The following is a 27211-nucleotide window of genomic DNA, read 5'->3' as shown; positions in this document are numbered from 1 at the left end:
CTGTGTTGATCTCACACAGGTCTCAAAATGTAACTCCTGTTCCATTTCAGATATTGTGGCTGTGCTGCTGTCCGACGTGCTTTTGTTACTCCAAGACAAGGACCAGAGATATGTTTTCTCCTCGGTGGTGAGTCGGGAAGTCTAATGTCAGTTCATGGTTTCCACTCTGGAACGACTTGAACAAATCTGTCGTACAACTCTCAACAGAAAGTTAAGACACCGCTGCTTCTGTTTATCTGTCTAGACCAGGGCTCTCCAACCTTGTTCCTGGAGAACTACTCATCCTGGTGTAAACCTGCAGGAGGGTGGGGTAACCAGGCACAGGGTTGGAGAGCCCTGGTGTAAACCTACAGGAGGGTGGGGTAACCAGGCACAGGGTTGGAGAGCCCTGGTGTAAACCTGCAGGAGGGTAGCTCTCCAGGAACAGGGTTGGAGAGAACAGGTGTAAACCTACAGGAGGGTAGCTCTCCAGGAACAGGGTTAGAGAGCCCTGGTGTAAACCTACAGGAGGGTGGGGTAACCAGGAACAGGGTTGGAGAGACCTGGTGTAAACCTACAGGAGGGTAGCTCTCCAGGAACAGGGTTAGAGAGCCCTGGTGTAAACCTACAGGAGGGTGGGGTAACCAGGCACAGGGTTGGAGAGCCCTGGTGTAAACCTGCAGGAGGGTGGGGTAACCAGGAACAGGGTTGGAGAGACCTGGTGTAAACCTACAGGAGGGTAGCTCTCCAGGCACAGGGTTGGAGAGCCCTGGTGTAAACCTACAGGAGGGTGGGGTAACCAGGAACAGGGTTGGAGAGCCCTGGTGTAAACCTACAGGAGGGTAGCTCTCCAGGAACAGGGTTGGAGAGCCCTGGTGTAAACCTACAGGAGGGTGGGGTAACCAGGAACAGGGTTGGAGAGCCCTGGTGTAAACCTACAGGAGGGTAGCTCTCCAGGAACAGGGTTGGAGAGACCTGGTGTAAACCTACAGGAGGGTAGCTCTCCAGGAACAGGGTTGGAGAGCCCTCGTCAAGAACTATGTAAAGTTCCTCCGTTTTGCTTTCTGCTGTTTTTCTCTTTCAATGTGACTTGTAGCTGCCTTGACTCCTCCCCCCCCACTCCCTAGGACAACAAGCCCTCAGTGATCTCCCTTCAGAAGTTGATAGTGAGGGAGGTGGCCCACGAGGAGAGGGCCATGTTCCTGATCTGCGCCTCCTCCAATGAGCCGGAGATGTACGAGATCCACACCGCCTCCAAGGAGGAGCGTAACTCCTGGATGACACACATCCGGCAGGCCGTGGAGAGGTACGCACGCACACACACACACACACACACACACACACACCAGAGCATGTTAGTAGAGTTGAGTGGTTGGAAAGGCTCCTCTCTGCGCTCACAGGAAGAAGGGAAAAAAAATTGCCTCTCGAAATTCGCTCCATTAATTTCAAATGACAATTTAACCAACACCCATCTATTGTTGTGACTACCGGGACCTACCATTTAACCAACACCCATCTATTGTTGTGACTACCGGGACCTACCATTTAACCAACACCCATCTATTGTTGTGACTACCGGGACCTACCATTTAACCAACACCCATCTATTGTTGTGACTACCGGGACCTACCATTTAACCAACACCCATCTATTGTTGTGACTAACGGGACCTACCATTTAACCGACACCCATCTATTGTTGTGACTACCGGGACCTACCATTTAACCGACACCCATCTATTGTTGTGACTACCGGGACCTACCATTTAACCGACACCCATCTATTGTTGTGACTACCGGGACCTACCATTTAACCAACACCCCATCTATTGTTGTGACTACCGGGACCTACCATTTTAACCAACACACATCTATTGTTGTGACTACCGGGACCTACCATTTGGTTGTGAAGTATTGAAACCAAACCATATGGATTGTAATGAAAAGTATTTTAATAAACTACATGAAAAGGTGACTGTAAGAAGTGCTTATCATTTCAAATAGGCTACATGTCATATTAAACAGCATATAAACACTGTAAATAGTTCAGGAGCCAGACAGGGAGTCTAAGAAGGAAAATGAATTATTTAGGCAATATTATTTCAATTATTTCAAGGCTATAGCCTACAAAGAGATACATTGTGAAGCATTTACGACAATAGGCTGGAAGGAACATAAAGTCCTCTGCATTTAAATAGCGTTTTGTTGTATTAAATCATTACAGTCTATAAATTATGCATATAGGCTTTGACTTACTTAGAAGTAAATACAAATTAAGCTAAAAATGACTTTGAATTAATTTCTAGAAACGCGAGTTTGGGTAGTTTGTGGCTGCAGGCTCATGCGATGTTTCCTGGAGAATATCCTCTCCCCTTGCTTGCAGAGCCACTGGGGATGCTCAACACTGTTTTGGCCAGGCTGGGAAGCGATACCGAGTTGTTCTTTTTTCTTCTAGAGGTAGACCTAAAGGTTTTTAGGCAAAATAACCCAATCAAGGTCCTTGAACCTTTGAATATGCCAGGCCTATAGGACTGCCCAACCCTCTTCCTGGAGAGATAGTGTCCTGTAGGTTTTCGGGCCCAACTCTAATTTAGCATATCTGATTTAAGTTAGTTCAGGTCTTGTTGAGCAGCTAATAAGTATAATCAGCTGTGTTAAATTAGGGTTGGACTGAAAACCCACAGGACGGTAGATCTCCAGGAAGAAGGTTGGAGTGAAAACCCACAGGGCAGTAGATCTCCAGGAAGAAGGTTGGGCATCCCTGATAGAACCAAAAATGAAAACTTTAATGTGTGCTTGGGGAGGGGCTTGGCGTGTGCTTGGGGAGGGGCTTGGCGTGTGCTTGGGGAGGGGCTTGGCGTGTGCTTGGGGAGGGGCTTGGCGTGTGCTTGGGGAGGGGCTTGGCGTGTGCTTGGGGAGGGGCTTGGGGAGGGGCTTGGCGTGTGCTTGGGGAGGGGCTTGGCGTGTGCTTGGGGAGGGGCTTGGCGTGTGTGGGGAGGGGCTTGGCGTGTGTGGGGAGGGGCTTGGCGTGTGTGGGGAGGGGCTTGGCGTGTGTGGGGAGGGGCTTGGCGTGTGTGGGGAGGGGCTTGGCGTGTGTGGGGAGGGGCTTGGCGTGTGTGGGGAGGGGCTTGGCGTGTGTGGGGAGGGGCTTGGCGTGTGTGGGGAGGGGCTTGGCGTGTGTGGGGAGTAAATGGGAAGGTGTACAGTCACAGCAGAAGAGAAAAGTCCAGAGGAAGCGGACATAAACGCTCGTACTTTTTTCGGCCGTACCACGCCCCCCCTCTCGGCCGTACCACGCCCCCCTCTCGGCCGTACCACGCCCCCCCTCTCGGCCGTACCACGCCCCCCTCTCGGCCGTTCCACGCCCCCCCTCTCGGCCGTACCACGCCCCCCTCTCGGCCGTACCACGCCCCCCCTCTCGGCCGTACCACGCCCCCCCTCTCGGCCGTACCACGCCCCCCCCTCTCGGCCGTACCACGCCCCCCCTCTCGGCCGTACCACGCCCCCCTCTCGGCCGTACAGCTCGTTTACAGGTATTGCTGCAGCACTGAGGACCCATCTTATGTATGCTCTGTTTCACTCCAGGGCCCATATCCACAAAGCCCCTTAAGGTAGGAGTGCCGATCTAGGATCTGTCCATTTATCTTACTTACTAAGATCGTAAATTGAACTGATCCTAGATTAGCACTCATACTCTGAAATGCTTTTGTGGGTACGTGGCCCAGCTCATTAAAACACATTACTCTGCCTGACCTGTGTCGTTTTAATGTCGACATTTCGTTCTCATTTTTCATTTTCATGACCTTTTACAAGACATGGGATGTCTTGTACCCGGTTACAGACTCAACAACTCTGGCAGTGTTTGTCTTGTGTAAAGGACTTTTCTAATTCATGGAGGTCTGGATTCTCCTCTCCCAGCACCACCATACAGCCTGTCAACTACGGTTGTTAAGCACGGCGCCACACTATCTTTCACTCCAGCTGAACATATTGTAAAACATCAGGTGGTTTAATTCTGCTCCTCAATGGGAGTAAGTAGTTAAAAAGAGAACCTCGATACACAGTTGGTCCCCAGTACTGGAGTTGAAACTCTGCTTTGTATCTAAACCCAAGGCATCGAGTCCTAGCTAACTCTCTCTCTCTCTCGATAGTTGTCCACACACTGAGGAGAGACTCTACAGTGAGCAGGAGGAGGCTCGAGCCGCCAGATTCAACGAGTTCCAAGGTAACTTACGACGACACGACCAATGGCCTCGTCTTTGTAATAGTGTCGTGTTGATGCTAGACCACTAGGTGGTGGTCATGCACCAGTCAACATTCACCTTTTAATGTTTCTGTTCCTGGCATTTCATGCAATGAACTCTTTAATTCTTTCTGTCCCCGTTCTCCTCTCCCAGAGCGTCTGAGCCAGAAGGACTCCCAGATCGTGACGTTTCTGACAGAGAAGCTGCAGCTGTTTTCAGACATGCGTCTGGTGTCTGGTCACGAGGATACGACCTTCCGCCCCCGCCTAATGCTGCGAGGTGACGCCTCAGACCTCCACCAGGGGGAGACACTGCTCAAGGGGACCATCACTGATGGTACAACACACACACACACATACTCACTTACACAAACACACACTGTGTCATATGGTACTGAAAGGAAAAACATATATAATTTGAATGAAAGTATTTGAGGAAACAACATGTAAAGGAAGCTCTCATTTCAAATAGGCTGTGTGTCATATTAAACAGGTCGCTCGTCTTTTCAGTTTGCTGCAGCAAGCGACTGGACAAACACCCAAACACTCAAACTGGACAGTTTTATCTCAGTCTCTTCATTCAAAGACAATCATGGACACTCTTACTGACAGTTGTGGCTGCTTTGCGTGATGTATTGTTGTCTCTACCTTCTTGCCCTTTGTGCTGTTGTCTGTACCCAGTAATGTTTGTACCCTGTTTTGTACTGCTACCATGTTGTGTTGCTACCATGTTGTTGTCATGTTGTGTTGCTACCATGTTGTGTTGTCATGTGTTGCTGCTGTTGTGTTGTCTCCCTTGTCGTGATATGTGTTTTGTCCAATATATAATATATTTATTTTATTTAATCCCAGGCCCCTGTCCCCGCAGGAACCCGTTCGCCTTTTGGTGGATAAGAATTTGTTCTTAACTGACTTTCCCCGTTAAATAAAGGTGAAATAAAAACATTAAATGCAGGAGTGGCTTCAGGACATGTCTCTAAATGTCTCCCCAAATACAGGTGTCCCAAGCTTGTAGCTTCCTACCCAAGATGACTTGAGGCTGTAATCGCTGTCAAAGGTCCTTCAACAAAGTACTGAGTAAAGGGTCTGAATACTTATGTAAATGTGATATTAATAATTTAAAAAATCTAATAAAAAAAATAAAAAAAGGAAAAATTAAAAAATATATATAAAATTAACAGGTCAGGTGCCAGACAGGGAGCTTAAGAAAGAAAATGTAATTATTTAGGCTATATTATTTAACGGCTATAGCCTACAAATAAATAAATTGTGAAGAGAGTCTGACACACTAGGCTGGTAGGGACGTTTCGCCTAAAATGACACCCTTATCTATCTGGCTGTAGCTCAAGTAAGGATATGCATATTCTTGGTACCATTTGAAAGGAAACACTTTGAAGTTTGTGGAAATGTGAAATTAATGTAGGAGAATATAACACATTAGATCTGGTAATAGATAATATAAAGAGAAAAACATGCGTTTTCTATTTATTTTGTTCCATCTTTGAAATGCAAGAGATGGGCCATTATATCACTTAGGAGTCTAGGCGCAATTTAAATGTTGGCCACTAGGTAGCAGCAGTGTGTGTGCAACGTTTCAGACTGATCCAATTAAGTTTTTTTTTTTAAATCTATTGAACCTTTATTTAACTAGGTAAGTCAGTTAAGAACAAATTCTTATTTACAATGATGGCCTACCAGATGGCCTACCAAAAGGCCTCCTGCTGGGATTAAAAATAAATTCAATAAAAATATAGGACAAAACACACAGACAACACAACACTACGTAAAGAGAGACCTAAGACGACAACAACAGCATGGTAGCAACACAACATGACGACAACATGGTAGCAACATGACGACAACATGGTAGCAACATGACGACAACATGGTAGCAACATGACGACAACAAGGTAGCAACATGACGACAACATGGTAGCAACATGACGACAGCATGGTAGCAACATGACGACAACATGGTAGCAACATGACGACAACATGGTAGCAACATGGTAGCAACATGACGACAACATGGTAGCAACATGACATGACGACAACATGGCAGCAACATGACGACAACATGGCAGCAACATGACAGGGTACAAACATTATTGAGCACAGACAACAGCACAAAGGGCAAGAAGGTAGAGACAACAATACATTACTGTTCAAAATGTTGTATCAAGTCTGCCCAATCCCGTACGTCCACAGTTTCAGCCCCCCTCTGGCAGGCTATTCAGTAACTAAAGGCTGTCTCTCCATGCCTTCTGGTCCTAGGCTTTGGGATAGTTAAAAGGCTGTCTCTCCATGCCTCTTGGTCCGAGGCTTTGGGATAGTTAAAAGGCTGTCTCTCCATGCCTCTTGGTCCGAGGCTTTGGGATAGTTAAAAGGCTGTCTCTCCATGCCTCTTGGTCCTAGGCTTTGGGATAGTTAAAAGGCTGTCTCTCCATGCCTCCTGGTCCGAGGCTTTGGGATAGTTAAAAGGCTGTCTCTCCATGCCTCTTGGTCCGAGGCTTTGGGATAGTTAAAAGGCCGTCTCTCCATGCCTCTTGGTCCGAGGCTTTGGGATAGTTAAAAGGCCGTCTCTCCATGCCTCTTGGTCCGAGGCTTTGGGATAGTTAAAAGGCTGTCTCTCCATGCCTCTTGGTCCTAGGCTTTGGGATAGTTAAAAGGCTGTCTCTCCATGCCTCTTGGTCCGAGGCTTTGGGATAGTTAAAGGCTGTCTCTCCATGCCTCTTGGTCCGAGGCTTTGGGATAGTTAAAAGGCCGTCTCTCCATGCCTCTTGGTCCGAGGCTTTGGGATAGTTAAAAGGCTGTCTCTCCATGCCTCTTGGTCCTAGGCTTTGGGATAGTTAAAAGGCTGTCTCTCCATGCCTCTTGGTCCTGGGCTTTGGGATAGTTAAAAGGCTGTCTCTCCATGCCTCTTGGTCCGAGGCTTTGGGATAGTTAAAAGGCTGTCTCTCCATGCCTTCTGGTCCGAGGCTTTGGGATAGTTAAAAGGCTGTCTCTCCATGCCTCTTGGTCCTGGGCTTTGGGATAGTTAAAAGGCTGTCTCTCCATGCCTCTTGGTCCGAGGCTTTGGGATAGTTAAAAGGCCAGAGGACCTGAGGGACCTACTGGGTACATAACTTAAAAGCTGACATGTATTGTGGTGCACAATCGTGGATTGGATTGATTTAAACACCAATAGAAGAATATTAAAATGTATTCTAAAACTCCCAGGCAGTCAGTGTTTTAAACCAGTGTTAATATGTGCTCTCCGTCTGGTCTTGGTCTGTATCTGTGCTGCATCATTCTGTATGTTTTGCAGCTGATGGCTTTCTTGGGTAGACCAGACAGGAGAGCATTACAGTAGTCAAGCCTGCTTGTAATAGAAGCATGGATGAGTCTCTCTGTATCAGCCTGAGGGAGAAATGGCCGCACCTTAGCTATGTTCCTCAGGTGGGAAAAGCTATTTTGGTCACATTCCTAATGTGTGATTTGAAATTGAGTTCAGAATCTAAAATAAGGCCTCGTTTTTTTTTTACCTGGTTTCATCTTTATTGCCCGTGAATTAAAATGTGCTGCCTGATTCTCTCTCTGTGCTTTGACTCCAGCAATAAGTAACTTGTTTTGTTATTCAGCTGGAGGAAGTTGTGAGCCATTTAAATATTTAAATCACTTAATGTAGTCTTAATTTATCCGTGGAGATAACGTTTACTGTGTCACCAGATGTGTATCGTCTCTGTGACAGTGAAAAGAACATATCTATTTTCGTATTGATTTGTCCGTGCCATTTGACTTTGCACACAAGGTCAGAACAGCATATTGACTGCATGACAACTCATGTATGAAGAACTTTATGTAGATTCAACTAACCCTAATAACAGTGCCAAACTGAACAGTACCTCGATTTGTTTAATCAGGTGTGTTAGACCTGTTACCACAGGAGGGTCGGCTCCTCTCTACACCGGTCTGTTACCGTAGGAGGGTCGGCTCCTCGCTGCACCCGTCTGTTACCGTAGGAGGGTCTGCTCCTCCCTACACCGGTCTGTTACCGTAGGAGGGTTGGCTCCTCCCTACACCGGTCTGTTACCGTAGGAGGGTTGGCTCCTCGTTGCACCCGTCTGTTACCGTAGGAGGGTCGGCTCCTCGCTGCACCCGTCTGTTACCGTAGGAGGGTTGGCTCCTCGCTGCACCCGTCTCTTACCGTAGGAGGGTCGGCTCCTCGCTGCACCCGTCTGTTACCGTAGGAGGGTCGGCTCCTCGCTGCACCCGTCTGTTACCGTAGGAGGGTCTGCTCCTCCCTACACCGGTCTGTTACCGTAGGAGGGTTGGCTCCTCCCTACACCGGTCTGTTACCGTAGGAGGGTCGGCTCCTGGCTGCACCCGTCTGTTACCGTAGGAGGGTCGGCTCCTCCCTACACCGGTCTGTTACCGTAGGAGGGTCGGCTCCTCCCTACACCGTTCTGTTACCGTAGGAGGGTTGGCTCCTCCCTACACCCGTCTGTTACCGTAGGAGGGTTGGCTCCTCCCTACACCGGTCTGTTACCGTAGGAGGGTCGGCTCCTCGCTGCACCGGTCTGTTACCGTAGGAGGGTCGGCTCCTCCCTACACCGGTCTGTTACCGTAGGAGGGTCGGCTCCTCGCTACACCGGTCTGTTACCGTAGGAGGGTCGGCTCCTCCCTACACCGGTCTGTTACCGTAGGAGGGTCGGCTCCTCCCTACACCGGTCTGTTACCGTAGGAGGGTTGGCTCCTCGCAAATCTTGTCCTATCATAAAGACAGCCTTGAAACATTGTTAATCTCTCTCTCTCTCCTCTCCCCCCGCCTCCCCCTCCATAGTGGAGAGTCTTCAGAACCTGTTGCTGTCTGGTGTGAGAGAGCCAGCTTCACGTCTAGAGGAGGGTTCAGGATCCGGGGCTCTGCCCAGGAGAGCAGACACCTTCGGGGGTTATGACAGCAGGCCCATCATCCTCAACAAGAGTGAGTCCACTCCGTCTGCCTGCTCTGAGCCCCGTATCCACAAAGCATCTTAGAGTACGAATGCTGATCTAAACTCTGTCCATAGAATCACGTATTATGATCTAAAAGGTGTTTGACTCTGTGTTTGTGTTAGAAGGCATTGTGAAGAAGAAGAACCATGGTGGAGGGGACAGGGCCAGAGACGACACCCAGAAAGGCTGCTCTGACCCCCAGCTTACGAAGATCCAGGCTCGTCAGACCTTGGAGCAGCCACGGGTGGGTCAAATGTACAAACACACACCCTACACAACAGTGTGTAATTGTGTGTGTAATGGGGGGTGTGTGTGTGTGTAATGGTGTGTGTGTGTGTGTGTGTGTGTAATGGGGTGTGTGTGTGTGTAATGGGGGGTGTGTGTGTGTAATGGGGTGTGTGTAATGGGGGGTGTGTGTGTGTAATGGTGTGTGTGTAATGGGGGGGGGGTGTGTGTAATGGTGGGTGTGTTATGGGGTGGTATGTGTAATGGGGGTTGTGTGTGTGTAATGGGGGGGGGGTGTGTTATGGTGGGTGTGTTATGGGGTGGTATGTGTAATGGGGGTTGTGTGTGTGTGTAATGGTGGGCGTTGTGTGTATGTGTGATGTACAGGCTGATGAGGAAGAGGAAGAGGCCTCTCCAGCCACCTGGAGCCCCATCTGGTCTAACACCTTCCCTGAGGCTGAGGTAGGAGATGTGCTCATTTCAGTTGGTATTTTAACCTCTGTTAAGCTTCTTCAATCCTTATGCGTTATTATGGCCTCTAAGGTGTGCCCAGTTTCCAAACCATCGGTATGAAACAGTGGTGTATCTATGGTGCTAACCTACAGTTGTCTGTTGACATTCTCTTTCCTAACGTTCCTGTTTCTGCCTCAACTAGTTCTTTGACCGGGTGCTGATGCTGTCCCAGAGACTCTACAGCCTGCAGGTAAACACTCACGTTTTCCTGGGTACCCTCTCGACAACCTCTCAACATACTCCACATGACATGTCGCTCTCCTCCTGTCCTGTCCTGTCCTGTCTGTGTGTGTGACTGGGCCATGAACAGTCAACAGGACTGCAGTCTTCTTACCAGGGCTAGACCCCAAATACCAGTCTGTTTGTATGTGAACAAAAAATGTTAAAATGACATCACATGGAGACTGCTCGACTCGCCTTTTGATTGGTTATGGTCTGTGACCACAAGCCTTATCCTTTCAAGAAGTTGACCCACATCTCTCCTCCATCCCCCTCCCTTCGCCCCCCCTCCCTTCCTGTCTCCCCTCCCGTGCTCCCCTCCCTTCGCCCCCCCCTCCCTTCCTGTCTCCCCTCCCGTGCCCCCTCCCTTCGCCCCCCTTCCTGTATCCCCTCCCGTGCCCCCTCCCTCCCCCTCCCTTCGCCCCCACCTCCCTCCCGTGCCCCCCTCCCTTCGCCCCACCCCTCCCGTGCTCCCCTCCCTTCGTCCCCGTGCTCCCCTCCCTTCGTCCCCGTGCTCCCCTCCCGTGCCCCCTCCCCTTCGCACCTCCCTCCCCTTCGCCTCCCCCTCCCGTGCTCCCCTCCCTTTGCCTCCCCCTCCCGTGCTCCCCTCCCTTCCTGTCTCCCCTTCCATGCCCCCTCCCGTGCTCCCTCCCCCTCCTGTGCTCCCCTCCCTCCCTCTCCTGTGCTCCCCTCCCTCCCCCTCCTGTGCTCCCCTCCCTCCCGTGCTCCCCCTCCCTTCCGTCCCCGTGCCCCCCCTCCCTTCCGTCCCCGTGCCCCCTTCCCTTCGCTCCCCCTCCCGTGCTCCCCTCCCTTCAGGCCATCATCGCCAAGCAGGACAGCCACATCGAGCTACAACGCGCCTCCCTCACCGAGCGCGCCTCCTTCCCTGGCCGTCACCGCGGCAACGTTCTCCTGGAGCAGGAGAAACAGAGGACGCTGGCCCTGCAGAGGGAGGAGCTGGCCAGCTTTCACAAGCTGCAGTCACAGCACCGTCAGGAGCAGGTGGGACTCAGTGGAAATGGTCCTTCATGTGATTTATCCTAGCCTTCCGGGTTGTCTTCATTCCAACTCCGCGTGCAGGTGATTTAAACGTCACAATGCTCGGAGAAAGGCACCACGTTAGTATGAGCATCATGATTCAAACAAAAAGCTGTGCCCCCCCCCCCCAAACCTCCTTCTCAATGCTAAGGACCCAGAGCACGTTCTGTGCATGTTATTTTACACACAAAATGTTTTCTATGTAGCTGCCCCCCCCCTTCCAAGTTTCTCTCTTTACTCCCCCCCCCCCCCCCCCCCCATCCCCCCTCCCGACTGGCTGTCTGCCTCCTGCTATAGCCAACGTTTACAATGAGGATTACATCTCTAATTAGACTGGCTGTCTGCCTCCTGCTGTAGCCAACGTTTATAATGAGGATTACATCTCTAATTAGACTGGCTGTCTGCCTCCTGCTATAGCCAACGTTTACAATGAGGATTACATCTCTAATTAGACTGGCTGTCTGCCTCCTGCTATAGCCAACGTTTACAATGAGGATTACATCTCTAATTAGACTGGCTGTCTGCCTCCTGCTGTAGCCAACGTTTATAATGAGGATTACATCTCTAATTAGACTGGCTGTCTGCCTCCTGCTATAGCCAACGTTTATAATGAGGATTACATCTCTAATTAGACTGGCTGTCTGCCTCCTGCTATAGCCAACGTTTACAATGAGGATTACATCTCTAATTAGACTGGCTGTCTGCCTCCTGCTGTAGCCAACGTTTATAATGAGGATTACATCTCTAATTAGACTGGCTGTCTGCCTCCTGCTATAGCCAACGTTTATAATGAGGATTACATCTCTAATTAGACTGGCTGTCTGCCTCCTGCTATAGCCAACGTTTACAATGAGGATTACATCTCTAATTAGACTGGCTGTCTGCCTCCTGCTATAGCCAACGTTTACAATGAGGATTAGATCTCTAATTAGACTGGCTGTCTGCCTCCTGCTATAGCCAACGTTTACAGTGATGACTACATCTGTAATACAGCTGTTTGCATCTTGCTTGTGTTTGATATGTTGTCTAGATATGCTGTCTGTGAGGTCTACTCCCCCCCCAGGTGTAATAGACCTCACAGTGAAATGCTGAATACAACAGGTGTAGTAGACCTGACAGTGAAATGCTGAATACAACAGGTGTAGTAGACCTGACAGTGAAATGCTGAATACAACAGGTGTAGTAGACCTGACAGTGAAATGCTGAATACAACAGGTGTAGTAGACCTCACAGTGAAATGCTGAATACAACAGGTGTGGTAGACCTCACAGTGAAATGCTGAATACAACAGGTGTAGTAGACCTTACAGTGAAATGCTGAATACAACAGGTGTAGTAGACCTGACAGTGAAATGCTGAATACAACAGGTGTAGTAGACCTTACAGTGAAATGCTGAATACAACAGGTGTAGTAGACCTTACAGTGAAATGCTGAATACAACAGGTGTAATAGACCTTACAGTGAAATGCTGAATACAACAGGTGTAGTAGACCTTACAGTGAAATGCTGAATACAACAGGTGTAGTAGACCTTACAGTGAAATGCTGAATATAACAGGTGTAGTAGACCTTACAGTGAAATGCTGAATACAACAGGTGTAGTAGACCTTACAGTGAAATGCTGAATACAACAGGTGTAGTAGACCTTACAGTGAAATGCTGAATACAACAGGTGTTATAGACCTGACAGTGAAATGCTGAATACAACAGGTGTAGTAGACCTTACAGTGAAATGCTGAATACAACAGGTGTAGTAGACCTTACAGTGAAATGCTGAATACAACAGGTGTTATAGACCTCACAGTGAAATGCTGACTTACAGGCTCTAACCAATAGTGTTTAAAAAGGTGTTGGGTAAGTAAAGAAATAAAAACAACAGTAAATAACAGTAGCGAGGCGACATACAGACACTGGTTAGTCAGGCTGATTGACGTAGCATGTACATGTAGAAAGCAGTGTGAAACGGTGCTGAAATAGGCTGGGCTATTGCTTCAAATGAATTACAAGATCATCATTGGATAATTCTGGGACTTTAATAAACAACTATTTGATGCCTTTAAAATATATATATATATATAACACATGCAAAGAAATATTTAGCCACTGAACTTTTGGGTTCCCGAAAATCCTGAATCGCAAGAAAAACGTCATTATACCAGTCTGCATATGAAGTAGAGATGACGCTTGTGTTTGTCCCCAGGCTCGCTGGGAGAGAGAGCGTGAGCGCCACCGGCTGCAGGCCGAGGTCACAGAAGGGATGCTGAGGCAGAGAGAGGACAACTGCAGGAGGCTGGAGGAGAAGCTGGCGGAAGAGAGGGAGGACCTGGAGAGACAGAGGGAGACGTACCAACAGGATCTGGAGAGACTGAGGGAGTCGACCCGCACAGTGGAGAAGGAGAAGGAACGCCTGGAGCAGCAGAGGAAGATCAAGAGGAAGACCATTGAGGTGGGCATGATGTCTCTTTCTCTCACACACATTACACTTCCACCCGGTGTCCATTTGTATCGCTCTGCTCTCCGCACCAGCACCAGTTGCAAATGGCTAAAACACGACTTGCCCCGACCCAACACCTCATTGGTGGTGAACAACTAAAGCTTTGAAGTTCTCTGGTGACCTACAACCCATTTCAACAAGCCTTGTCCCAGTATCAAGCCAAGACCCAAGAATGAGGGATTCCACTCGATGGCACAAACTCAAAGTTAAAATTGACTATATCCTAAACATGATTTTCTTTGATCTTTTTGGTCTTAATTTAAGGTTAGCATTGTGGCTAGGGTTAAGGTTAGTTTTAAAATCAAATTTTTTTTTTGACGATAAATTGTAGAAATAGGCAATGTTTATGACTTTGTGGCTGTGGTAAGTAGTTCTTCAATTTTGAAGTAGTTAATTTTCTTCTTCAGGATTGGCTGATCCCTCCTGATGACCCGGTTGGACATGACTCCCAACAGGGTCACCAGGAGGGATCAGCCGATGAAGTTGGACGCCCCACCCAGTTGACAACATTAAAATGGCGGAAGCCCTTAATGGCTCTGCCTGTGCTAACACTGCCTTTTGTCCACTACAGGCCTCTATCATGTTCTGTTTCCCCCTCATATCCTTCCCCATCCAGCATAGCAAACACCTCTGCTGTGTTTCAGTGTTACCTATGCTCTGTCCCTATGCCAACAGGAGAACAGACACACGAATACTGAAGATACTCCCTCCCTCCCTTGTTCCCTCCCCTCCTTCCTTTGTTCCCTCCCCTCCCTCCTTTGTTCCCTCCCTCCTTTGTTCCCTTCATCCATCCTTCCTCCCCCCTTGTCTGTCTGGATTCCTATAACAGCCCACACACACACACCTGCCACTTCCCTTAGACTGTTTACTGATGGGCCGTGTGATAACCACAGCAGTAGCACAGTAATGGGGGAAACACACCCACATCTGAATACAGTTCTAACTAGTCAACCAGGAAGCCACCAACACAGGGAAATATTCTCTTTCCTTCTCTCTTTCCATCTCTTTTTACTCTTCAACAAAAACTTGTATTGTGTGAGTTTGTTTTTAAATGTAGTGTCGATTAGCTCAACTCGTGGAAGTCTATGGGAACAGCTAGCATGTCATTGAGCACAGAACAGTACTAGCATGCAGCTGACATGAATTACCTGCTACATTACAGCCTATATATCATATTATTAAATGTATCTGGTCTTTCAAAGCTGGCAGGCGGGACTGTGTTTCACCCGGAACATTCAGCAGGCAGACGGATGTCCCTGATAGCCAGAGCTGCCTTTTGGGTATTATTTGGTTTGACTTGAATTGACTGGGTAAGCCGTCTGAAGTGAGGAGTTGACTAGCACAACCACGACATTGTTCAGGTATGACATGGCATCTCTGGCTGGCTACTTGTCAGATCAAGACCTGGCCAACTCCACAGGAAGTGGAGGGAATCTCCCTTGAGTCCCTAATGATAAGGATCTTTGGCAATGTCCGTGGCTAGAAACGGGTCTCTCTGTGGTGGCATAATGCAGAGAGTGACAGAGTGACACAATTTGTTGTTAGTGAGTGAAGTGATGAGAGCATTATTGTATTTGGTGCAAATCATTCCTTAAGTGCTAGACATCAGCTGAATCTGGTAATGAATGGTGTGGCTGTTGAACAAGTGGAGGAGACTAAATTACTTGGTGTTACCTTAGATTGTAAACTGTCATGGTCAAAACATATAGATTCAATGGTTATAAAGATGGGGAGAAGTCTGTTCGTAATAAAGAGATGCTCTATTGACACCACACTCCACAAAGCAGGTCCTCCAGGCTCTAGTTTGATCTGATCTTGATTATTGTCCAGCCATGTGGTCAAGTCCTCCAGGCTCTAGTTTGATCTGATCTTGATTATTGTCCAGCCATGTGGTCAAGTCCTCCAGGCTCCTAGTTTGATCTGATCTTGATTATTGTCCAGCCATGTGGTCCAGTGCTGCAGGGAAAGACTGAGTTAAGCTGCAGCTGGCCCAGAACACAGCGGCACGTCTTGTTCTTCATTGTAATCAGAGGGCTGATATAAATACTATGCACGCCAGTCTCTCCTGGTTAAGAGCTGAGGAGAGACTGGCTGACTGTACTTCTTGTTGTTATATAGAAACATTAATGTTGAAAATTCCAAATTGTTTGCGTAGTCAATTTACACACAGCACTGACACACACACCTCAATACATGCCACCAGGGGTCTTTTCACAGTCTCCAGGTCTAGAACAAATTCAAGGAAATGTGCAGTATTATACAGAACCGTGAGTGCATGGAACTCTCATCTTATACATCGCACGAGAACAGCAAACCTGTTTTCAATAAACAAATAAAGCAACACCTCACGGCACGCCTCTCCTCCATGTGACCTACTTGTTGTGTGTCTGTACTGGTATGTACTGTGTGTGTGATGTTTTTCAGCTCTGAGTAAGAGCTTGTTTTGGCCTGGCTGTTTTCTCCCAGGCAGATGACATTAAACACAACAACCTTTTCATTTGAAAATCAGTGACACACAGACTGATCTCTGCTCTGGACTGGCCTCTGAGTCAAGCTGACATCACTGCTCTTCAGCTATCCTTTAGCCCTCATGAAGAAAACTTCTTTAGGATATATTGTATTTTTATCTATTATTATTATTTATTTATTTTTACCCTTTTTTTTCTCCCCAATTGGTAGTTACCGTCTTGTCTCATCGCTGCAACTCCCGTACTTACTCGGGAGAGACGAAGGTCGAGAGCCATGCGTCCTCCGAAACACAACCCAACCAAGCCACACTGCTTTTTGACACAATGCACATCCAACCCGGAAGCCAGCCGCACCAATGTGTCGGAGGAAACACTGTACACCTATCACCCTGGTCAACGTGCACTGCGCCCGGCAGAAGTCGCTAGTGCTCAATGAGACAAGGATATCCCTGCCGGCCTAACCCGGACGACGCTGGGCCAATTGTGCGCCGCCCCATGGGCCTCCCGGTCACAGCCGGCTGCGACAGAGCCTGGACTCGAATCCAGAATCTCTGGTGGCACAGCTAGCACTGCGATGCAGTGCCTTAGACCACTGTGCCACCTGAGGCTATATTGTCATATTTTGATACTCAAATGTGTATTTATTTAAACCGTTGTCTGCTCTTCAAAGGTCTAAATCTAATCTCAACTGATCACACTTAGGTGGTGCTATTACAATGCACAGCACCCAGCTAGGTAACTATCACAATACCCAGCTAGGTAACTATCACAATACCCAGCTAGCTAGCTATCACAATACCCAGCTAGCTAGCTATCACACTACCCAGCTAGCTAGCTATCACACTACCCAGCTAGCTAGCTATCACACTACCCAGCTAGCTAGCTATCAAAACTAACAAATCAAAATATATTTTGTATTTGAGATTCGTCAAAGTAGCCAACCTTTGCCTTGATGACAGCTTGGCACACTCTTGGCATTCTCTCAACCAGCTTCATGAGGTAGTCACCTGGAATGCATTTCAATTAACAGGTGTACCTTGTTCATTTGTGGATTCCTTTCCTCGATGTGTTTGAGCCAATCAGTTGTGTTGTGACAAGGTAGGGGTGGTATACAGAAGATGGCCCAATTTGGTAAAAGACCAAGTCCATATTATGGCAAGGAATTATGCAAATAAGCAAAGAGAAATGACACTCCATTACTTTAAGACATGTAGGTCAGTCAGTCCGGAAAATTTAAAGAACTTTGAATGTTTCTGCGACCGCACTTGAAGAAACTATCAAGCGCTATGATGAAACTGGTTCTCATGAGGACCGCCACAGGGAAGGAATACCCAGAGTTCCCTCTGCTGCAGAGGATACGTTCATTAGTTAACTACACCTCAGATTGCAGCCAAAATAAATGATAGAGTTCAAGTAACAGACACATCTCAACAGCAACTGTTCAGAGGAGACTGTGAATCAGTCCTTCATGGTCAAATTGCTGCAAGGTAACCACTACTGAAGGACACCAATAAGAATAAGAGACTTGCTTGGGCCAAGAAACACGAGCAATGGACATTAGACTGGTGGTAATCTGTCCTTTTGGCCTGATGAGTCCAAATTTGACATTTTTGGTTCCAACTGCCATGTTGGAACCGAAAGGACAGATTTCCACTGGTCTAATGTCCAGTGCTCATATTTCTTGGCCCAAGCAAGTCTCCTTCTTCTTATTGGTCTCCTTTTTTATTAAGATTATTTCCAGACATTTTTTTTCCAGCTGCGTGTAAGTTTTTATTGAGACCTTTTTGGAAGTACATACAGTCAGAATTGCAGTAATGACGATCGTTGCTCAGCAACACTCCGTTCTTTCATGAGAACCAAACTTTAATTTGACATTATTAAGCTTGAAAAGTATGTGAACAGGAAGTTTGAACGGCTGCTTCCTGAGAACATCTTGTGTGAATCCAGATTCTGGTTCAGAGTTGGGGTTAGGATTTAAGGTAGGGATGTCCCAGCTAGCTAGCTATCCCATCACCCACAGCAGCAGCCGGCAGGTTTGGGCCCACAGGCCCTTCACAATGTTCGTTGGATAAAATGGGGCAAGTGTTATCTCTCCAGAAGGAATGCATATGTGAATTATCATTCAGCCCACTCCACTATCAGGACCATGTGCTTTTTTTGGAACAGGAAAAGGCCTTGGGTCTGAACTCTGAACTCTGCAGTGAAGGCTGCTGATGCCGCGGTAAAACCCCAGGTCTGAATGGGAATAGTTTCCAATTATAAAAAAAAAACATTTTTAAAGGTATGGCTTGAGAACCTGTGAAACAGTGGAGGTCAGTGCCGTTTAAGATGAGGGAGGAATCTTTTTTATTTTTTTATTTAAATGAGCGTGGCCTTATTTCTATTACAGCATATTGGATGACTGTCATTCATGTTCCAGTCACCCAGTTCAATGTAACAGCGATAGGTTTAGGTTACTGTCATTCATGTTCCATTCACTCAGTTCAATGTAACAGTGATAGGTTTAGGTTACTGTCATTCATGTTCCCTTCACCCAGTTCAATGTAACAGCGATAGGTTTAGGTTACTGTCATTCATGTTCCATTCACCCAGTTCAATGTAACAGCGATAGGTTTAGGTTACTGTCATTCATGTTCCATTCACCCAGTTCAATGTAACAGCGATAGGTTTAGGTTACTGTCATTCATGTTCCATTCACTCAGTTCAATGTAACAGCGATAGGTTTAGGATACTGTCATTCATGTTCCATTCACTCAGTTCAATGTAACAGTGATAGGTTTAGGTTACTGTCATTCATGTTCCATTCACTCAGTTCAATGTAACAGCGATAGGTTTAGGTTACTGTCATTCATGTTCCATTCACCCAGTTCAATGTAACAGCAATAGGTTTAGGTTACTGTCATTCATGTTCCATTCACTCAGTTCAATGTAACAGCGATAGGTTTAGGATACTGTCATTCATGTTCCATTCACTCAGTTCAATGTAACAGCGATAGGTTTAGGTTACTGTCATTCATGTTCCATTCACCCAGTTCAATGTAACAGTGATAGGTTTAGGTTACTGTCATTCATGTTCCATTCACTCAGTTCAATGTAACAGCGATAGGTTTAGGTTACTGTCATTCATGTTCCATTCACTCAGTTCAATGTAACAGTGATAGGTTTAGGTTACTGTCATTCATGTTCCCTTCACCCAGTTCAATGTAACAGCGATAGGTTTAGGTTACTGTCATTCATATTCCATTCACCCAGTTCAATGTAACAGTGATAGGTTTAGGATACTGTCATTCATGTTCCATTCACCCAGTTCAATGTAACAGCAATAGGTTTAGGATACTGTCATTCATGTTCCATTCACCCAGTTCAATGTAACAGCAATAGGTTTAGGATACTGTCATTCATATTCCATTCACCCAGCACAATGTAACAGCGATAGGTTTAGGTTACTGTCATTCATATTCACCCAGTTCAATGTAACAGCGATAGGTTTAGGTTACTGTCATTCATGTTCCATTCACCCAGTTCAATGTAACAGCGATAGGTTTAGGTTACTGTCATTCATGTTCCATTCACCCAGTTCAATGTAACAGCGATAGGTTTAGGATACTGTCATTCATGTTCCATTCACCCAGTTCAATGTAACAGCGATAGGTTTAGGTTACTGTCATTCATGTTCCATTCACCCAGTTCAATGTAACAGCGATAGGTTTAGGTTACTGTCATTCATGTTCCATTCACCCAGTTCAATGTAACAGCGATAGGTTTAGGTTACTGTCATTCATGTTCCCTTCACCCAGTTCAATGTAACATCGATAGGTTTAGGATACTACATGATACTCTAATTTTCCCTATATACATCATGAGGTTGCTACAACCGAGCCTACGAATAAAAGTTTGACACAGGTGCACAGGTCAATGAGACAAATTGGAGTAATCAAGGTGAGTGACACATTCAATACCGCCTTGCCTGCATCTAGCTGATCTGGGCTGTAATCATTAGTCCAAACAGTTGTAAAACTTGTGTCCCCAATTATTGCCCTGGGGGATTGGGATCTTCTTTTTATTTTTAGACCAAAGCAAAATGTGCCTCCTATTGGCCCTCCAACACCACTTCCAGCAGCATCTGGTCTCCCATCCAGGGGCTGACCAGGACCTACCCTGCTTAGCTTCAGAAGCAAGCCAGCAGTGGTATGTAGGGTGGTATGTTGCTGTCCCTCTGAGGCTGCTGTAGAACAGTGGGTTTTAATCCGTTATTTGTTGATATTAATATATTTTGTGTTTAAACAAACAAACAAAAAAGGGTAACTTAAAAAAAAAAAAAGGTTTCATTTATTTACTATGAAAATTCTTCTGTCGTCCCGTTCCTCCACTGCTATAAAGGTTACCAGTATTTCTGCATCACTGCACACTTTGCTCTGCACTCTAACGTAGAAACACCGTGCACCTGGCAACCTTGGTTAGCGTGCACTGCGCCCGGCCCGCCATAGGAGTCGCTGGTGCGCGATGAGACAAGGATATCCCTACTGGCCAAACCCTCCCTAACCCGGACGATGCTAGGCCAATTGTGCGTCGCCCCACGGACCTCCCGGTCGCGGCCGGTTACGACAGAGTCTGGGCGCGAACCCAGAGTCTCTGGTGGCACAGCTGGCGCTGCAGTACAGCGCCCTTAACCAATGTGCCACCCGGGAGGCCAGAACTGTGCTTCTTAACCCCTAACCCCCCCCGCCCCCAGTCTTGGTCACGTGTTTGACATCTCACTGTATCCTAGTCATTCAGTGTCACTGTATGATGATTTGTAAATTTAATCATTCTTCCTCGCCCTCCCCACTATAACACAGTAGCTTGGTGATGTGTGATGAGCTTGCTGGCATACAAACGCTGCTGTGGCATCACTCAGAGAGCTTCACCACCTACTCCTTTGCAATGAGTCCACTCTTCTTACTATGTAAAAGGACTTGGACAAAGTTTCAATCACAATTTCCACTCCATTTTCAAGCCATTCATCAACTCCACATCTTTCTGCCTGTCTGTCTCCTGATCCTACTTTTTCTATATATTTTGGTTTTGGCATATTGCCATTTATCCAGACAGTGAGGAAATTGGAGGTGGGAGAAACAGTTGGAAGGGTGGACGCTGGGATTGAAATCCTCTGCACTTCCTGGTCGCCCTCTGTGATATAATACAGCTTTCTGGTAGTGTTGTCGTGGTCTGTCAGACAGTCGGAGTGGTTTTACGGCTAACTCTGTCGAGGCCTCTGGGGTCGAGGCCGCTGGGGTCGAGGCCGCTGGGGTCGAGGCCGCTGGGGTCGAGGCCGCTGGGGTCGAGGCCGCTGGGGTCGAGGCCGCTGGGGTCGAGGCCGCTGGGGTCAGCCAGGGCTCTTAGGTTATTACCTGGAGAAAAGGAAGTGACTATGTTCCTTACGTCAGGCCTGTAAACCTGTACTCACTCACACCAGACCTGCTATCCTCAGGGCACACATTCTGTGGTCTTGAGTATTAGCAATCCCATGTTAGTGTGTAGTGCTCTGACCCTACTCTGAATTATGTAGCTTACGTTGAGACTGAGAAGAGGATGATTTCTGAGGCATTTTGTGTCTTTTTTTTAAATAAAGTTTTGTTTCGGCTGGAATGGAGGTGCTAGTACTACGAGCTTTTCTGTTTTCATTTCTTAGAGCAGACAAGTTAAGCCCACCTGCTTGAACAGGAATGAGCCCTGCTAGCTATTTGGGTTATGGGTTCGCAGCCCCCTTCCCAAGGCATTGTGTAAACAGGAAACAGGAAACCCACCTGTCTCAGCTGTTGATGAGTATCCAAGGAGCCTGATGATGAGAAAAAGCCACAATGTATAATTAGCCATTCTGCAGGCAACCCATCACCCTCTCATTAATAGAGCTGCTCGAGCCCAGCCAGGCATAATTGTTTATGTGCTGTCAGTCAAGTCTTTGTGCTCCCTGTATTTACCATGTCTTTACCATGGGCACCTTGGGGAGGAAACAATGGAACGTCTGTGTGCGTGGGGGTGTCCGAGTGTTGAGAGAGGGGAGAGCGCTAGCCAGCACAGAACCCCCCTGCATAACTGAGTTATCACCTCGGGGCACTTCTATCCTCCAGAGCTGAGCGGGCTACAGCCTCAGAAGAGGCCTCAGTGTTCAGTGTTACCTTTCACAAACAGACATGCATCCACTTGCTCTGCCTGGCCTACCCACGCGCTCAGCCTGGCCTACCCACGCGCTCCGCCTGGTCTACCCACGCGCTCCGCCTGGCCTACCCACTCGCTCCGCCTGGTCTACCCACTCGCTCCGCCTGGCCTACCCACTCGCTCCGCCTGGCCTACCCACTCGCTCCGCCTGGCCTACCCACTCGCTCCGCCTGGCCTACCCACTCGCTCCGCCTGGCCTACCCACTCGCTCCGCCTGGCCTACCCACTCGCTCCGCCTGGCCTACCCACTCGCTCCGCCTGGCCTACCCACTCGCTCCGCCTGACCTGCCCACTCGCTCCGCCTGACCTGCCCACTCGCTCCGCCTGGCCTGCCCACTCGCTCCGCCTGGCCCGCCCACTCGCTCCGCCTGGCCCGCCCACTCGCTCCGCCTGGCCCGCCCACTCGCTCCGCCTGGCCCGCCCACTCGCTCTGCCTGGCCCGCCCACTCGCTCTGCCTGGCCCGCCCACTCGCTCTGCCTGGCCCGCCCACTCGCTCTGCCTGGCCCGCCCACTCGCTCTGCCTGGCCCGCCCACTCGCTCTGCCTGGCCCGCCCACTCGCTCTGCCTGGCCCGCCCACTCGCTCTGCCTGGCCCGCCCACTCGCTCTGCCTGGCCCGCCCACTCGCTCTGCCTGGCCCGCCCACTCGCTCTGCCTGGCCCGCCCACTCGCTCTGCCTGGCCCGCCCACTCGCTCTGCCTGGCCCGCCCACTCGCTCTGCCTGGCCCGCCCACTCCCTCTGCCTGGCCCACCCACTCCCTCTGCCTGGCCCGCCCACTCCCTCAGCCTGGCCCGCCCACTCGCTCAGCCTGGCCCGCCCACTCGCTCAGCCTGGCCTGCCCACTCCCTCAGCCTGGCCCACCCACTGCCTGGCTTACCCACTCGCTCTGCCTGGCTTACCCACTCCCTCAGCCTGGCCCACCCACTCCCTCAGCCTGGCCCACCCACTCCCTCAGCCTGGCCCACCCACTCGCTCCGCCTGGCCTACCCACTCGCTCCGCCTCACACTGACTGACTAAGCGTGACCGACTGTCACACATGACACATGTCTCCCGTCATCCCTTCCACCCCTCACACAGTGCCCCTTGCCCTGGGATGCCAGGCTCATGCCCCAGCGGTCACATTGGTTGCTAGCAGGCAGGGGAAGCCCCCTAATACAGCTGGACACATCTGCCGCCCAGACCCTCCCAGCCCCCTGGGACCCAGGCCCTCCCAGCCCCCTGGGACCCAGACCCTCCCAGCCCCCTGGGACCCAGACCCTCCCAGCCCCCTGGGACCCAGGCCCTCCCAGCCCCCTGGGACCCAGACCCTCCCAGCCCCCTGGGACCCAGACCCTCCCAGCCCCCTGGGACCCAGGCCCTCCCTGCCCCCTGGGACCCAGACCCTCCCTGGCATCCCATCTCCTTCTCCACACTCCTCAATCATACTGGAGCTGGACTGTCTGTCACTGCACAGGGTGTCAGATATATGCCAGCAGGACAATAATAAACTGATGTGGTTTCTTGACTTAATACACTTTTTTTTGGAGATCGACCTCCTTCACTTTGCTGCTTCACTCAACTTTCTTCGAAGGTGGTTATTAGTGTGATAATGCAGACTGTGTTTAGAGTTTTATTTTTGTTGCTTTGGGGTTGTGTTGTAAAAGCCTGTTCCAAAATGCCTGCTCAGCAGAAAGAGCAGCATGTGTTTCTGATTGCTCTTCAACAGATTGTGTTTCCTTTAATGGTACAGCGGCTCTGTGCTGAGTTAAGACGTTGCTGTCTCACGGCGCCGGGTGCCGGGCATGGCCCTTTAGAAGCAGGGTTCAAAGATACCTCAACACTCATTTAAACATAACAAGCAGTGCTCTCTCTCTCTCTCGCTGCTGCACACTGCAAACCGCGGCTGCCGTGCACAAACATAAAATTCCAAAGCAAGAGGGTTCCAATTTACATGGCAAACCAAGTTCGCTCAAAGCCATAGAACAGAGATCAACAAACTATTATATTATGTTGTTACCATAGGTTCCATGACAACAGTATTCTCTTTCATGTTGTTACCATAGGTTCCATGACAACAGTATTCTCTTTCATGTTGTTACCATAGGTTCCATGACAACAGTATTCTCTTTCATGTTGTTACCATAGGTTCCATGACAACAGTATTCTCTTTCATGTTGTTACCATAGGTTCCATGACAACAGTATTCTCTTTCATGTTGTTACCATAGGTTCCATGACAACAGTATTCTCTTTCATGTTGTTACCATAGGTTCCATGACAACAGTATTCTCTTTCATGTTGTTACCATAGGTTCCATGACAACTGTATTCTCTTTCATGTTGTTACCATAGGTTCCATGACAACTGTATTCTCTTTCATGTTGTTACCATAGGTTCCATGACAACAGTATTCTCTTTCATGTTGTTACCATAGGTTCCATGACAACAGTATTCTCTTTCATGTTGTTACCATAGGTTCCATGACAACAGTATTCTCTTTCATGTTGTTACCATAGGTTCCATGACAACAGTATTCTCTTTCATGTTGTTACCATAGGTTCCATGACAACTGTATTCTCTTTCATGTTGTTACCATAGGTTCCATGACAACTGTATTCTCTTTCATGTTGTTACCATAGGTTCCATGACAACGGTATTCTCTTTCATGTTGTTACCATAGGTTCCATGACAACTGTATTCTCTTTCATGTTGTTACCATAGGTTCCATGACAACTGTATTCTCTTTCATGTTGTTACCATAGGTTCCATGACAACTGTATTCTCTTTCATGTTGTTACCATAGGTTCCATGACAACTGTATTCTCTTTCATGTTGTTACCATAGGTTCCATGACAACTGTATTCTCTTTCATGTTGTTACCATAGGTTCCATGACAACAGTATTCTCTTTCATGTTGTTACCATAGGTTCCATGACAACAGTATTCTCTTTCATGTTGTTACCATAGGTTCCATGACAACAGTATTCTCTTTCATGTTGTTACCATAGGTTCCATGACAACAGTATTCTCTTTCATGTTGTTACCATAGGTTCCATGACAACAGTATTCTCTTTCTTGTTGTTACCATAGGTTCCATGACAACAGTATTCTCTTTCTTGTTGTTACCATAGGTTCCATGACAACAGTATTCTCTTTCATGTTGTTACCATAGGTTCCATGACAACAGTATTCTCTTTCATGTTGTTACCATAGGTTCCATGACAACAGTATTCTCTTTCATGTTGTTACCATAGGTTCCATGACAACAGTATTCTCTTTCATGTTGTTACCATAGGTTCCATGACGACCTCAATCTAAAGCGATGTAATTGTCCTGCACATTTTTGGTGTCCAACTGAAACCGAAATATCTATATCCTGAGTTGAACTTGTTGAAACTACTTGCACATGTGACACAAACTGGCTTCTCATCCTCCACTTTTATGTTATTAATTGTGTGTATGCACAGTGCATTCGGGAAGTAGTCGTACCCCTTGACTTTTCATCCCCCAAAAATTACTTTAGGCTTATTCTAAAATGTGTTTCATTTTTTCTCATCAGTCTACACACAATACCCCATAGTGACGTCACAATACCCCATAGTGACGTCACAATACCCCATAGTGACGGCACAATACCCCATAGTGACGGCACAATACCCCATAGTGACGGCACAATACCCCATAGTGACAAAGCAAAAACAGGTTTTTAGAAATGTTTGCACATTTACATAAGTATTCAGACCTTTTACTCAGTACTTTGTTGAAGAGCCTTTGGCAACGATTACAGCCTCCAGTCTTCTTGGGTATGACGCTACAAGCTTGGGACACCTGTATTTGGGGAGTTTCTCCCATTCTTCTCTCCTGATCCTCTCAAACTCTGTCAGGTTGGATGGGGAGCGTCGCTGCACAACTATTTTCAGGTCTCTACAGAGATGTTAGATCGGGTTCAAGTCCGGGTTCTGGCTGCAGAGATGGTTGTTCTTCTGAAAGGACTCTAGAGCGCTGTCAGTGACCGTCGGGTTCCTGGGCACCTCCCTGACCACGCCCCTTCTCCCCCGATCGCTCAGTTTCCCGGGCGGCCAGCTCTAGGAAGAGTCTTGGCGGTTCCAAACTTCTTCCATTTAAGAATGATGGAGGCCACTGTGTTCCTGGGAACCTTCAATGCTGCAGACATTGTTTCGGTACCCTTTACCAGATCTGTGCCTCGACACAATTCCTTCGACCTCATGGCTTGGTCTTTGCTGAATGAATGAATGAATGCTCTCCCTTTCCCCCTCCCAGGTGATGCCCTTCTCTGGCAGTCTAAATGGGGATCTCCTTCTGGGCGTGGGCAGTAGCTGCAGCGTTGGATCAGACCTCTCCCTCACCCTCCCCCAGAAGGCCCTGGTTCGTTCCAGTCCTTCTGTGGCGCCCGCTGACTACCTGGAGCGTCCTGAGGTTCTGGCTCGGGGCCAGAGCGCCAACGCCACGGCGCTGCCAGTGAAGAAGGAGGTGCCGCTCCACCTGTGCAGCACCACCAACCAGCAGCACAAGCAGGTGGGTGTCCAGCAGCAGATCCCCACCAAGCTGGCAGCCCTGAGCTCAAAGAGTTCGAAGAGTGCCAAGGCCACCCACCGCACCGACAGCACAGGTAAGACCAGCCACAACACATCACCACCCTACAGTAGGATAGCAGGTCACTCCCTACTGTTGATCTATGATCTAATGTTGGTCTATGATCTAATGTTGGTTTATGATGTAATGTTGGTCTATGATGTAATGATGATGATCTAATGTTGAATCCAAGATGGCGCCGCTATGGTCTGAACATACTCTCCTGCAACCCTCCTCACCCAATGTGGTATGGATCTGCAACCCCCACCAGAAGCTAGTCAGTTAGCCACT

At 48.3% G+C, this 27211-nt stretch overlaps 1 protein-coding gene across 5 annotated transcripts in view; it reads left to right on the top strand.

The window, feature by feature from the left end:
* Positions 1 to 27211, top strand: part of arhgef18b (rho/rac guanine nucleotide exchange factor (GEF) 18b) — a 103274-nt gene that overhangs the window by 69850 nt on the left and 6213 nt on the right. For 4 of the 5 annotated variants that reach the window (XM_064936122.1, XM_064936123.1, XM_064936121.1 and 1 more), the window contains 11 exons: positions 51 to 127; positions 1107 to 1285; positions 4130 to 4203; positions 4376 to 4558; positions 9044 to 9184; positions 9318 to 9439; positions 9808 to 9882; positions 10076 to 10123; positions 10969 to 11154; positions 13390 to 13635; positions 26609 to 26957. In XM_064936122.1, coding sequence (XP_064792194.1) covers positions 51 to 127; positions 1107 to 1285; positions 4130 to 4203; positions 4376 to 4558; positions 9044 to 9184; positions 9318 to 9439; positions 9808 to 9882; positions 10076 to 10123; positions 10969 to 11154; positions 13390 to 13635; positions 26609 to 26957 — 1680 coding nt within the window. The remainder of the gene's footprint in view (positions 1 to 50; positions 128 to 1106; positions 1286 to 4129; positions 4204 to 4375; positions 4559 to 9043; positions 9185 to 9317; positions 9440 to 9807; positions 9883 to 10075; positions 10124 to 10968; positions 11155 to 13389; positions 13636 to 26608; positions 26958 to 27211) is intronic. The other variant, XM_064936124.1, reaches the window with a different exon arrangement.

Source organism: Oncorhynchus masou, chromosome 24 (assembly GCF_036934945.1).
Source record: "Oncorhynchus masou masou isolate Uvic2021 chromosome 24, UVic_Omas_1.1, whole genome shotgun sequence".
Taxonomy (NCBI): Eukaryota; Metazoa; Chordata; class Actinopteri; order Salmoniformes; family Salmonidae; genus Oncorhynchus; species Oncorhynchus masou.
The sequence above is the reverse complement of the archived record's forward strand: the minus strand, read 5'-3'. Positions and strand labels throughout refer to the sequence as shown.